We start from the raw sequence: 14260 nt of genomic DNA, 5'->3' as shown, positions 1-14260 counted from the left end.
ACCACTGGTTTCTTCTCCAAGGAAAACACCATCGAAACCAACCCCTCTGGATGGAGGAGACCTGGAGCTGAGCTCCTCATCCTCAGAATAACAGAGCAGGAGGAGGACGGGTCAGTTGGCCAAATTCCAGGCAGAGGTGACAGCCTGAAGAACTGAGCATAGATTTTGTAATAGCCATACACCACTCAGCAGACTTGCAAGGCTCCAGGGTGTCATCTGCTGAGGAAAAGTCAGAGGAGGTGGCAGCAGCCAGAGTTTAGGGCAGCAGAGGTAGTGGCTTGCAGGCCTGGCCATCAGAAGAGAGAGAAGGGACAAGGACATGACCCCACAGCACAATGTGACTGCAGAAGCAAACCCTGGGACAGCAGCAGAGGCTAAGCAGTTTATCCAGCTAAGCAAGCACTCTGCAAACTTCAGAGCTGCCAGGATGATGCTTCTCCACCAGCATCTCTGGAGCAAGCCCTACCCATCTCCTGCTAACTCTTGCACGGTGTCCCAAGCCCCAGATGAGCAGGAATAGGCACCTTTTTCCTCTTTGGGGTCATTTATTTATAGATTTAAAGAAATAAAAATAGAAAAAGAGGTAAAGAGTGCATGCTGAGGCAAAAGAAATGTTCATTGCAATGAAGCCAGAGCAGAAGGTGGGGTGGCAAGGGGTCCCTCTGCCCTTCTAACGGGGGAACATTCCTCCTGCGTGCACAGAGGGCAGTGGGGCTCTCCCTTCAAACCCCGCGAAATTCATTGTCACAGTATCCAACATAGAGAGGCTGTGCCTGGACACCACGCCTGGGAAGAAAACAGAAGGATGGCATCAGGGAGAGGGCACAGGCAGTGACACCACCAGGTCTGAGGGCTTCCAGTGGCACAGGGTGGCCAAGGTTGCCCTGTTTCAGGTGTGGCAAGGAGGGAGTGGTTATCATCCTGTGCTTATAAACCCAGTTTTTGCTCATGTGAGGGAGCACAGGGTGAGGACAGGTTTCCCGGGGAAGCTGGTGCTGCAGGAGGAGTGTCAAGAGCTGACAAGTCCTCTCCTTCCTCAGCACAAAGCCCTCTCCTCGCCAGAGCCACCAGCCTACGCCAGCAGCAGGAGCACTCTTCCAGAGCTACACAAAGCAAGCTCTGCCCACACACAGGCAGCAGAAAAACCAGGGCTTTCCAGAGGAACAAGGGTCATTTTGCAGCAGGGCAAGCCCTCCTCCCTCACTGCCCTCCCAGGGTTGAGCCCAGAGCTGTTGTGCAAGGGCAGTTGCCCCAGGATGGTTACCCAAGTAGGGTGCAGCGGAACTCGGCCAGCCGGGCGTATGCGTCTTGCACGTTCCTCACAGTCTCATTGCTCCAGAGTCTTTCAGCTACGGCCCCACCTCTCGGCCTTGAAGACAAGGGACAGGCAGTTAGGACAGGGGGGAGCTCAAAAGATTCTCACATGAAGCCCTTAACTCCCAAGCACTTTCCTGACCAGTGTCCTTCCACATACAAAGGCTTCAGAGTATCCCAAGATCTATTCCTGGACACATGGCCATCAGGAGCAGACCAGGGTGACAGGACAGATGGGTGTTAAACACAACCTGGTTGCAGCAGCAGGTTGTTACAGCCTTGCAAACTCTCATTTCAGCCTCAGTGAAGCTGTGACCAACACAGGGGGGACAGAGACAGGCACCATGTGCAGACCAGACCCATGACTTCAGCATGACACTTGGTGGCAAAGAAAAGGGATGCAAGCCCAGCCTCACATGACCCAAGTGACCTCCCTGTGGCCTCCCTTACCAGAGCCTGGGGGTCAGGTTGGTGACATCCACATATTCACCCCACATGCAGGCCTCACCACCGATCACCAGGGTCTTCTGCTCAGGGCTGCCTGTGGAGGGGACAGCAAAACAGCCAGTTCTGGTGCTATGTCTGAGTCTCGCCAGCTGCCATGCAGAAAGGGGACACAAGGAACACACCTTCAAAGTTCAAGGGCTCCACCTTATAGGCTTCTATCCAGTCCTGCCCATAGGAGATGCGGTTGAGGTACCAGGGTGCAGAGAGCAGAGCCCGGTAGCCAGCCCTGGTGACATTGGCCATCTCGTTCAGGTACTGCATGTTGTTCTCCTTCCACACATGGATGATGGTGTCAGGCCTCAGCTGAGGAGCACAGATGAACACGGGGCAGAGGATCAGTGCAGTGACAGAAGCATCACCTGTTCCCTCAAGCAGAGTGCCCAGACCCCTCCACACTCCCAAAAGGAAGCTGAGGCAGACTTGGGCTTGATTTTTGAGCCACTTTCCATCTGGTTTGCAGGAAAAACAGAAGGAGGGATAAGGCCATTTGCAGAGTGCCCTGTGCAGCGTTAAAACCTGCATCCTAGAGGGAGCAGAGCATGGGCAGCAGTGTGACAAAGCCATGATGAGGACAGCTCACTGGCAGCACCATCTTCAGATTGACCCCAGTCCCATTACAGAGTAACACCCACCAGCCCCAGCACAGCCCCCCCAGAGCACACCAGTGTGTCAGGTGGGGTGCTGGCACTGTTCACCCCAGCACAGGCAGCTCTCACCTTCACATCGTTGTCAAACACCTCCTGCCACACAATGTATCCTTTGCCAAGGGAAGAGACGATGTCCAGAAGCCTGGAGTAGGAAAAGTACAGAGTTTTGATTGATGTCACTGCATTCCCTCTTTGGTGGTTACATACAGCCTAAGGAACTGCACAGATATTCCCAACATCCTCAGCAGGATGTGAAGGTGCTTCTGAAGGAGAAAGGAGAGAGCACAGCCCCTTATGGGATTTCTTTCTCCTCAGCTCCAGGCTTTTTTGTGGTCAATCTCCCACTGAAATGTTCCCTTTTGGGGTCAGGTAGACATGACCAACAGGGATGTTCCTGGAAAGGACAGCTGGTGTCCCCAAGACAGAAGACATTTGAGCTGATCACACAGCACAGCAGGAGGCCCTGGATGCCCTGTCCTTACCTCTGGATGTAGAAAGACTCTAATTTTTTGTAATCTTCACCAAGGCCCATCTCAGTCATGAAAGCACGGATTTCTGGATTGGATTTCCTGTTCACCAAAGAGAATAAATAAAACCATGACAACCTGAGCTCTGGAGTAAGGTCAAGGCATGGCCAAATCCCTCCCACATCAGTCCAAGGCTTGCCCAGGTATTCCAGAGCTGTGGCTGGACCAGTACAAGCACCAGCAGCTCCCTACATTCAGTGTCACTATAAGCACAGAAATCCCAAAAATCCCAAGCACCACTACTTATCCCTGACCTGAGAGAGCAGGACACTAAAGCTCCTGACCAAGAAGCCATGGGCTGACACTCCAATCCCAAATACTTAACCCTAGTCCCCATCCAGACTGATCTCAAACTCACCAGCATGTGAAATCTACCTCATCACCACCAAGGTGGAGAAAGAAGTCTGGGAACACAGTGCTGACCTCTTGGAACAAACTGGTCACAAACTGGTAGGTGCTGTTAACAATGGGGTTGATGGGGCCATAAACTCCAGAAGGAGCTTTGCCCATATAGCAAGGAGTCAGGAGGCCTGGAGCACCTGATGGTAACAAACACAGGATGGTGAGGAAAGGGCAAAGTGTGACCATGTCATCCTCTACAATGCCCCTCAGCACAACTTAGGGCCAGTCAGGGGACAGGGAAGGACAGACAGCCACAGCTGTGACCACACACACAAGGAAAATTCTAACATGGGCTTTGGTATTTGGAGGCAGGGAAAAGAGAGAAAAAGACAATGAAATGTTTTTCTGGAGCTTCTTGCACTTCTAGACATAGAAGAGGAGACACAGTCCCTGGAGCAGAGAGCAGTGTGTCAGGGCTGGGACACAGCTGAGCAGAGCAAGGAAGCTTAGCCAGCTATACCCTAAGTTAAACAAAAGATCCTTGCAATAAGCCATGATGTTAGTTTTGGATGAGCAGATGTTCCCACAAAAAAATCACCCAGCTTGGACCCAAGAAAAGATGGAAACGTTTCCCTTTGGATTTTGCTCTAGAAGCTGGACCACTGGGTCCCACATCCCCCAAATAACAGTTTGCTCCTCGTCAAAGCCAGCCTGTGGGACACTGCTGCCCACACCCAGATTTTAGGGTCCAGATTGCAGCACCCATTCCTGCCCCTGGGACAACTCCAACTCTCCTCAGAGCAGCAGCAGGCAGGGCCTGCTCCTCACCTGGCCCCCAGGAGAGGGTGTGGCCGGGGGTGTCGAACTCAGCGATGACTCTGATGCCGCGCAGCCGGGCGTACTCGATCACAGTGCGCACGTCACTGGCTGTGTACACGTGGGTCATGGCGTTGAAGGCTCCCTGGGAACACGGGAAAGCTCAGTGCCTTGCTCAGGAGCAGAGGCAGGGATCTGCTCACCCGAGCTGGGCATTACATGGTGTTCATTACCTGCTTGCTGAGCTCTGGGAATGTGGAACTCTCATAAGGGAAAGATGGGTCATCCACAATGTGCCAGTGAAACACATTGAACTTGTTGTAAGCCATGACGTCCTGGGAAGGAACAGTGACAAAGATGAACATGCTCCATCCCCTCTGAAAGGTCACCCAGCTTGCCAGAGATAGAGGACAAGGTCCAGCTCCAGAAGGACAAGGCAGAGTCCCTAAATGCTTCCCAGGATCCAACAGGGATTCAGACACCTCTCTCTAAACACAAAAATCTGCATAGGGACAGGAATACTTCTGCTTAATAAAATCCCTGTTCTCCCTGTAACTGAGCCACTGGTGGAGATATGGAAGTTTAATTCTGCTTGGGATGAGCACAGAACCAGCATCCATGTTTGCCAGTGTTTTCCCTTGCCTTGCCTTAGAAACAACTCAGCCTTGAAGCTGGACTCCAACTTCAATCCAGAACTTCAATCTGGACTCCAGGAATCCAAAATACCTCAGAGTTTTCTTTTTAACAAAGGCAGCTGAGAAATCACCCAAACAAGGGAGCTCAGTTATCATAGGGGAAAGGACACCCAATTAACCCATCTCATCTCACAGCATGGGTGCCCTACCAGAGTTTCCAGGATAGCCCTCAGAGGTAGGTAGTGACGAGAGGTGTCCAGCAACAGTCCCCGGTGAGGGAAGCGAGGAAAGTCCACTATTTCAGTCTCATTGATGTAGTACTGCACATAGAAAACACAAGGAAGATGTGAGCAAGATGTTGGGCAAATGGCCATTAGCAAGAGACACTGAGGGTCACCATTGTCCCCAGGGCTGGCAGGACAGAGGTGCCCTCAATGCCCAGAGTGCAAAGAAAGAGCAGAAAGAGCTGCAGCACTTCTTTACCCACTCAGAAGGCAGGGATCTGGCTGGATCCATGAATTTCCACTTGGCCCGTGGCAAGGCTGTGCCCACTCATCCCAAGCATCCCAGCCACTCTCAGCCTGTCCCCATGGAGGTTGGGGCACTATGGAGAGCTGTCTGCCCCCAGGGGATGAGGCCAGGACTCACCGTGCCATTCTCATCTCTCCCAACAAGTTGGCTGAATGTTTCCAGGCCTGCAGGAAAACACACAGCCCTTTTCTCAGCACAGACAACCCCGAAGGAGCAGAGCTCAATTAACAAAGTCTATGGAAAGAGAGAGGCACCACGAGACATCCCCAGGCCCAAGGCAAGGAGAGCAGGAATGCCCTGTGGGAAGCACAGCTCACCTCGGAGAGCTCCCCAGACGGTCTCTGCCGAGAGCAGCATGGAGCCTTTGGAGACAGACAGCTTATCTGAAAAACAGCATCAGGAGGTTGTCCCACACCTCCACGACAGCACTGGGCAGGGCTCAGGTACAGAACTGCACCCCGGGATCCCAGAGAACTGAATTTTGGCCCTCTCTTGCTGTTTTAAACCTCTCCCCACTGCTTTATCAGCACCCTCAGGTATGTCCCTCCTGCTCTACCCCAGTGTCTCAAGAGCAGGGAATTGGTGCCCTCCCCAAATCCAAGGGTAACTGCACAGTGCTACTTCCCAGTGACAAGCACAGAAACAGCCACATTCCCTCCCACTCCCAACCCTGACACTTACAGCTCTCATTGGAGTCTAGGCTGGGAAGCCCATCGCAGCCTGGAGTGGAAACATAGACGAGAAGCTCAGCGCAGGGTGTTTCCCAGGATGGCTCATTCTCTGCAAAGGACACAGACCATGCACATCAACCCCATCTCAGCTTCCAAGCCCACCACCATCCTCCCAGCCCAGCTAGGGATGGAGGCAGAAAGAGGCACCCCTTTCTGCACCCCAAAATAGACACCACGGTGTTCAGCAGGAGTTAATTCCAACACAGCCAACCAGGAGAGCATGACCTGATCCCAACCGGTGAGGAAGCCCACAGAGAAGCTTAAAGGAGCACACAAGAGAGGAGAAACATCAGAATATGGACTAGCAGCAGCCTCTGAGGCTTCCTGAACACCAGCTCTGGCTCTTATGCTACAGCCAGGGCTAGTGAAAACCTCTCCACAAAGGTGAAGAGCCTCTTGTTTTCAAGATCTCCCAGCACTGCAAAAAAGTACAAGCCCAAGAGCTCTGCTCTACCCAAACTTCTTGGAAAAGAGCAAAGAAAACCTTTTAAAAAAGGGTGGAGAATGAATCTGCTAAACTGGGCTGAGTTAGAGGCAATCAAAAGGTCTCATCCAGCTCAGAAAAGTTCCCAACTGACTTCACCTTCTGCAGAGCAGGTCCCAGGTGTCGCAGCCAGAGAAATGAACCCAGTCACATTTAGACCTCAAGCAGAAGCTCTGGGCACACTTCCCTAACTGAAGAGCACTTCCAAGGATGCACAAGCCTGAATTCCCACTTGAGTCACTCCCCCATTCCAAATGGATACTCAACCTTCACTGGGATGCACTGGACTTAGAGCAGTCAGCTGCCAGGAGGAGCATGGAGCAGCAGGGCGGGACCCTGCTCATCCCAGCCAAGGTCCATGCTTACATCCCCACAGCACTCCAGGAACAGGCAATGCTCAATGTGGTCACTGAAAATAAAGAGCTTGGCTTTGAATGAGCCAAGAGCACCAAAAAGTTTCCAGAGAGACTGTGGCACTGCCAGCATTTCAGAGAAATGCAGAGAGCCCCTGCTCCACAGCTCACAGGAGCTCACAGAAATCCCGATTTCTCCATGAAGGGATGACGAAACCTCTGCGGAGAGAAGGAAAACAGCTTGAAGCCAGCCCTGTTTTGAGCTTTCCTCTCAGTTGCAGACAAGCTGGTAGCCAAGGCAACCTCACAGATGTGCAAGCAGCACAGCAAGACTTGCTCCCTCCGCTCGGGAAGGCAGCAGTTCACCGGGAACAGCCGCTCTCGGGCCTGGGAAGACTCATTCTGCTGAGGACCCTCCACAGAATCGGTCCCACAATCACACAGCGTGTTTGAACCTGCTGGGTGAGATGCTTCCCAACCCAAACACGGCCTCCTAGGCCAAGGTGCAGACAGGCACTACTGCCAACCACACCTGCAACACAGCGCATCCAGAAAATGGTTTTTGCCATTTATTTCCTCTATTAATGCAAATTGTTTCCTTTCATCCAGGGTTTCCACTGCCTGTTCTTACTAACCACCCATGCAGAAAAAAAAGATCAAAAAAAAAATGAAGGCAGAGGGGAAAAAAAGGCCTTAAAATAATGTGTGTAGTTTGAGCATCATAAAGCAGGGCATATGGAAAGTGATGAGTGTGAGCTGGATCTTGTGATCGCAGTGTTGCTCCAAATGATTTGATGGTCACATTTCCCCTCTGAGTGGAACAGGAGAGCATGAATAATTAGATCAGCTGTTTTTAGTTCCTAGCAGCAAAAGAGAACCAAGACGAGTCTTTTTGGCTCTCAAATCAAAATTTATTCCTACTTCTACTCACAAGAGTTGACGAAATAAAATAAGCCAAAGGGTTCTCTGTTTCAAACCTGCTTTTTTCAAAGTATGATGTACCCAAGACAAAGCCAAGCGGCTTCCAACACTGCCACCCTTCTCCACTTTGATCAGCAGCGACAGAGCTCACACTGACATTTAAAACACTCGGCAGCAGAGTTACTAGCTCTTTTTGATGAATGAAGTACTTCATACTCCCTGGATATAGCGCTTCAGGCTGCAGCAGACCCACGCAGCTACTGAGCGTCCCTGCACGTCAGCTCCACAGCCAAGAGATTTCCTGCAGATCATCCCAGACAAGCAATGGGTGCTATCATGAAGAAGTCTGGGTTCAAGACACCTTTAGAGCATATCCCATAGCAAATTCAGACTCTCAAAGCTTTTGCCTTTCCTCATCTTACCCTACAATTTCAGGAAGAATCCAGGAGCTAATCCCTCCCTGGCAGAAAAGCCACGCTGCCTCAGGACTTCTAGCAGCTCCACTTTGGCAGAGGTGCCCCGTGGCACAAGTATGTACTTGGAAGAACACACACAAAGCAGCAAGCTTTCCTCAAGGTGAGACCTCACACAGGACACCCAGAGCTGCTACAAATGAGAACAGCCAAGACTTAGCAGTAACCCTGAAGCAGGAATGGCTGCAAAACTGGGAGCAGCTCTCCCTGCAGCCACAAGAGAAGTGAAATGAAGCAATGAAGAGATTACCACTACCTGGAGGAAGTAAAAAACGAGACAGAGAAAACCCTTGAGAGCAAGAGCCTAAACCCTGGCAGAAGGACAACTAGTGCTGCGCCAAACTCGATTAGATTTCTTCCACACGTGCCATAGGCATTGCTCTCCAAATCCCAACCCATCGCTGCCCTTGCCACCAGACTCCATCCAATCCACAACTCCCACCCCACCTGCCGCCGCAGAATTGAGGTGAGGCAGACGGCCACCAAAGCCCGAGGTCTGACCCCAAAGTTAGCGAGGCTGTGGGGGGCTGTTAAGCTCAAAGCCACGGATGAAGGGTCAGCGCCCGCCGCGGCCCTCACCGGTGGGACGGCCGAAGAGCAGCGGCCAGTACCGCTGGAAGGCGGCGTCCAGCACGGCGCAGCCCGGCCCCACCGCCGAGCCGTCCGCCACGGCGAAGCGGAACCGGCGGGGCGGCACCGGGCAGCGGCCGCCGGCGGGCGGGGAGCTCTGGGCCTGGGGCTGCGGCCACACGGCCCCCGCCGGGCCCGGCAGCAGCGCCAGCAGCAGCGGCGGGAGCAGCAGCAGCCGGAGCAGCCACAGCTGCAGCGCCCGCGCCGCCGCCATGTCGCGCCCGAGCCTGAGGGAGGCGGCACCGCCCGACAGCGGGGGGGCCGGGCGGCCGCGAAATGGCAGCTCGGGCCCGCCCTCACCGCCTCCCCCCCGCTGCCCCTCGCCCCACAGCTTCCCCCAGTAGTCCACAGTCGCGTCGTTCTCTTAAAGTGCTCAAACCTCTGCAGCTCCCCACCGAAGGTCATTTCTGCCCCCCCCCCCCCACCACCCCAGCCATGCTTTCTGCCGTCAGGGAGCTTCAGCAGCTTGCCTCGGGGTTTGAGGGGATTAATGGTTTAAATCACGTATTTCACCCATGCTGCTTTCGTGGAATCGGGTAGTATTTGGGGCTGAAAGGGATCTTAAAGACCATTTAATTCCACCCTCTGCCATGAGCAGGGACACCTTCCTCTATCCTACATTGCTCCAAGCCCTGTGTCCAACCTGGCCTTGGACACTTCCAGGGATGGGGGAGCTACAGCTTTTCTGGGCAACCTATGCCAGGGACTCATCACCCTCATTGTAAAAAAATTCTTCCTTATGTCTAACCTAACTAGACCCTCTCTCAGTTTAAAACCAGCACCCCATGCCCATGCTTTGGATCCACCATGGGTTTAAGCATCTTTTGTTGGTGCTGTGTATTTTTATGAGCAATACTGTATATAAATCATCCTTTGCACATGTTTCCAAGGATATTTTATATGTGGCCAGTGAAATATTGATTGGGTTGTACGAATAAAAGGGGCTTTATCCCACGGTGGATCCTCACAGTGAAGTGTTGCAGGGTTGCTTTCAACGCAGTGCTTGGCTTTTCCGAGGAAAGCCTTAACCTCAGATGAACTCTATTTAATTTTGTTTCCTCCCTCCAGCTCTGCTTTCCTTAGCAATCCTCAACTCAAATAAGGTCCTTAAGCTCAGGTCTTACCCATCTAATTGCCAGCACAAACCTACAAAGGAACCCACTCTATCAAATTATTAAACACCTGTTGTTCCAGAATACTCCAAGGTATCAGGCATGCTGGTAGACAAGCCAGAGGCATGGGAGCAAGCAGGAAATTAAACAAATGGTACAGGAGAAAGCGTGACAAGGGAGATGGCCTCATCACACAAGAGGAAAGACCATTCTGTGTGAACAAGACATAACCATGGCCAGGTCTGGTGGGGAATGTAAGGGATTGTCCCTCACAGGAGCAGTGTAGAGAGTCCAGGATCAACAGGAAAAAAATTTTGTAGAAAAAAACCCACAAGAAACTTGTTCTCAGAGGTTAGAATAGCACCAGCACAAAGCTGGGGACCGATGGGGAAAGAGAAAGAGCTCGGAAGACATGGAAGGGTTTCAGTGGGGCGGGGGAGAGATGGAGGGAGGTGCTCTCCAATGTTAAAGGAAGCTGTGAGGTTCCAGTGAAGTTCTTGGGGATGACGTGGAGATGAAAAAGTTGTGGAGAGACTAGACACCAGGAGGAGATCACAGTCAGGTTTGGGTCTAAATGGAATTGTGGGAATTTAATGAGCTTAGTGAAAATTTATAGGGAGCTCATGAGGAGCTCCCCCTCCGTAGGGAGGGGACTAAGGGTCACCTAGAGATAGAGAAGCTAGGCTCCATCAGGAAGGGGGTTAAAGAGAGCCAAATGGTGTTGCCATGAGCTCAACACCTACACAGCACTGCATCTTTCTTTTCCAGCTGTGTGAAACGGCAAAATCCACCTAATGGGAAGGTGAGCCGGGAGCCAAGGACAGGCACAGCCTTACCAGGTGGGTGTACCTCCACAGCCAGGCTAGCAGAGCACAGGGGTGGACCAACAGCCCAGGTATCACCCAGAGAATTAAAGGCAGCAAGTGAAGTCCAACATCAATCTAGGAATACCTAGGAGCAGGTACACTAAAAAGAGATCAGGAAGAATTGGTTGCCTAGATCTCAGATTGAATGGAGCTTATGGAGTTCATGGGTAGAGGTCCCAGGAGAGGCTGACTGGAGCAATTAGAGCCTGTTGGTTCCCTCAGGCTCCTGACAATCCTCCCTTGTTTTCCCTACAGAGGCGGCAGGATGAAAATTCAACACAACAGCACATGCCAGGCTGCTTCCTCACTATTCTTCCAGGATTTTGTAGCCCTTCTCTATCTCTGTCCCCATCACACAGCAGGAAGAGAGAACACCTGTATTCCAGCCTGTGTCAGGCCTCTGGGAAAGTGTCCCCTGTCATTCCTCATGTTCAAGTTTCCTGCTGCCACTCTACATAAAGCCTCTGCGATCTTGAGCTGGGTTTGTTGCTTTTCCCTGTGCGAATTTCTGTAGCACCAGCTGTTACACCATTTTCTGACTATATTTGGTTGATTCCAGTATCTCTGGACTTGTCCTCAAGTAGTTTCGCTGTATTAAAATTTCAGTGGAAGGAAAACCACCCCAAACAAGCCAGTTTGTTGCTGTCTTGCATCAGGCGATGTCAGGAGTGTGCTTCCCAGCGCATGAGACAGAACTGTGGGAGTGCCCTGGCTTGAGGCGAATTCTCATTTCAGCCTAGGGAGGGTGGCATGTTTGCCAGCTTATGTAAAGCATTGTGATCAGAGCTTTCAGTCCACATATTCCAGCCTTTCTACAGATTCAGTTGCTGATGCTATTTTAGGGGACCTGATGTCTCTGGGGGATGACTCATTGAAGTTCATCTGTAGCTGGCCGGCATTAATCCAGACTAACAGTCTGATTTTTGAGTGTTTCTTTACATAAGAAAACTGCTTAAGCATGTGTCTAACTGTGGAGCTCGGCTGAAAGAACCTGGTTTACACTCTGTCCTGTGGCAGGCACAGAGCACCAGCGGCCCAAAGCTGCAGATGCTCTTCAGTAGCCCATCAATAGACCAGCTCGTGGGCTCAGAGCATATCTGCAGGGTGATATAACCACCTGGGAGGCCTCTTCCGAGGTAGTTCAGCAAGGAACATGCCAGGAGTGAACCCCAGGCAGGGCTGTACTGGCTCAGGTGACACCCTACAAACCCCTCTTGTCATCTCTGATGCAAAAGCTGGGACTTGCTGGGTGACTACAAAAAACTGCTCCTCCAGGACATTGCTGGATTGCCTGCTTGCTACCAACAATGAATTTGGTAACAATCCAAATTAATTATTCTGATATAAATTGTTATAAAACCTAGCTGGTGTCACATTTGAGTCTTTCTGGTTTGTTTGCCTTCAGGGCATGAAGGTGGCCTTTGGGCTGTCACTGCAGCTGCACCACAGCATTTTTAAAATATATAAGTCCATTTGTTATGCTCTCTAACTCCCTATAATGTTGGCTGCTTCTGCATTTAACCAGGAGGATGCTTTGCACACAGATTCTTCCTCTGATGAGAAACATCTGAGCCAGTGAAGTGGGAATGGAGAAAGCCATTCATGAACACCTTCACAGGGCACGAGTTTTCTATTTGCTTTGCTATTTGAGCCAACACTGTCTAAGAAAATTGCTCCTGAATGAAGCAACTTCTAGCTCAAGGGAGCTGTTGATGGTGTGGCTGGAAGAGGGCTTTGGAAAACACAGATCATCTCCTGGAAATACCTCTAACTTGAATTCTGGCATCTCTTTCTGGGCAAAACTACTGTCTCCATTTGCTTGTTTACCATCACTTTAATCCTTGGTAAAATAATGATGGGATTTGGGCTGCAAGCAACAAAGGTTGCAGAGTTGAAGTGTCCTCACTTGTGGTGGTGATCTTGAGGGAGTGTGGTCAGCATGTGCCAGGTCTTTTCAGGTGTAGATCCTCCTGTTGCACATCTTTGTATTTCAGGGATGATGTTGCTCATCATCAAGCAGAGGGGTGCTCACATTTGAACACCCAGCAGGAGCCCCCAGAGACATTTGGTGGAGCTTTAGCATGTGCACAAGGAAGATCCTAAACATGAGATGCTAAATCCACATTCAGGATATTTTCACCAGCTCTAACAACTCAGCCTGTGAGAAACCTTGATGTTTTGGGGACTCAAAGTGGGCTAGTGTATGGCAGGAAGCTTTTGGAGTCACAAGGATTCATTCCAGTGCTTTTCAAAGCACAGGATAACTCATTTCCATATCTCTACCTTCCCAGCTAGACCACCACTTATCAGTGCTGCCATCGAATAGTTTAGCAGGTGCATGTGCTGAATGAATTTCTCCACAAAGATGGGGTTTAACAAAAGGGACCTCTTCAGCTGGGAGTGCACCGTGTGAGGAAAGTGAGGTCTGGGAGACTCGGAGTGAGCAGGCTGCAGCGAGGAGAAGTATTTAAACAGTTAGGAGCTCAAGAGTGGAGTTTAAAGCAAAAAACTTGAAGTGAGAGATGTTCATCAGTGTAGAGGATTTGGGGTCCTAACTCAAACTCAGCCTGGTGGGGTTTCCCCTGTTGATGTTATCACAGAGCCTTTTTTTCTTCTGGTTTATCTCCAGCTCGCACAGATTTGGAGTGATCTGAGGGGCTGCTCAGCCCATGCTTATGGTTGAGGTTGCTAAGGAGTGTGCAGACACCCAAAATCAAACCCTAGGCATTGGGAAATCTGCTGGATTTCCTTTCTCCCAGCGTGGGAGCTCTGTGTGTCTCTGGTGATGGAGAAGAAAAGCTTCTTCCAGAGATCCTGCCTGCCTCAAGGAATGCAGGAGCAGGAAAGAGGCTGGGTGGGATGGGAGGTTCACCCTCAATCTGCAGGCGGTTTGTGGTGTGGGGCACCAGCACTTTCACAGCATTTTAGTATCACGAATCAGGGCTTGTCACGAGGAGATGCTGCAAGTTCTTGTGGAGGCTGAGTACATGTGGCTGCTGTCCCTGGCTGCTCCCAGTCACGGCTGTGGGGCTGAGCTGGAATCAATCAGAGCCTGTGGATGCTCCGTGACAAACTCCCTGTGCCCAGAGGCGATGCTCCCATAAATCCTGTAAGCATGTGCTTAACTTTGGGGAGCAAGGTGATTGCAAGGCAATATTTTATTCTTGTCAGCTTCAGTGTTAACAGTTACCAGAATCACTTGGGTAATTAAGCTCTTGCAAGAATAAAGTGAAAAAGCACCAGGTGTCTATGGAGATCTAAATCATTTTTCAGAGTGGGCAGAAGAGCAGTTTTTGGCTTTCCTCAGTAGCTGGAGTCCTAAAATCCCCAGAGACAGTGCAGATCCCCTCCAAATGAGCTAAAGGCAGCAG

At 51.2% G+C, this 14260-nt stretch overlaps 1 protein-coding gene across 1 annotated transcript; it reads right to left on the bottom strand.

Moving 5' to 3' along the window:
- Positions 1-525: 525 nt before the first annotated feature.
- On the bottom strand, positions 526-9170 carry HEXA (hexosaminidase subunit alpha). Its single transcript, XM_030281485.4, has 14 exons — positions 8861-9170; positions 6001-6099; positions 5637-5702; positions 5437-5483; positions 4998-5108; positions 4387-4488; positions 4166-4298; positions 3354-3534; positions 2951-3037; positions 2538-2610; positions 1944-2124; positions 1765-1855; positions 1265-1369; positions 526-786 (listed from the first exon to the last, which is right to left on the bottom strand). The coding sequence occupies exons 1-14, from the start codon at positions 9123-9125 to the stop codon at positions 723-725; spliced, it is 1605 nt and encodes a 534-aa protein (XP_030137345.4). The 5' UTR covers positions 9126-9170; the 3' UTR covers positions 526-722.
- Between the last annotated feature and the right edge of the window lie 5090 nt (positions 9171-14260).

Source organism: Taeniopygia guttata, chromosome 10 (assembly GCF_048771995.1).
Source record: "Taeniopygia guttata chromosome 10, bTaeGut7.mat, whole genome shotgun sequence".
NCBI classification, from domain to species: Eukaryota; Metazoa; Chordata; class Aves; order Passeriformes; family Estrildidae; genus Taeniopygia; species Taeniopygia guttata.
Note: the sequence above shows the minus strand (reverse complement) of the source record. Positions and strands in the feature narration are given on the sequence as shown.

Excerpts from the sequence above, each read along its gene's own strand:
- HEXA (XM_030281485.4), bottom strand. The coding sequence starts at position 9,125 with ATGGCGGCGGCGCGGGCGCTGCAGCTGTGGCTGCTCCGGCTGCTGCTG. Across the intron at positions 4,299-4,386 it reads TCCCAGAGCTCAGCAAGCAG|GGAGCCTTCAACGCCATGAC; the intron begins GTAATGAACACC and ends CCGTGTTCCCAG. Across the intron at positions 2,611-2,950 it reads GAGTCTTTCTACATCCAGAG|GCTTCTGGACATCGTCTCTT; the intron begins GTAAGGACAGGG and ends TTCCTACTCCAG.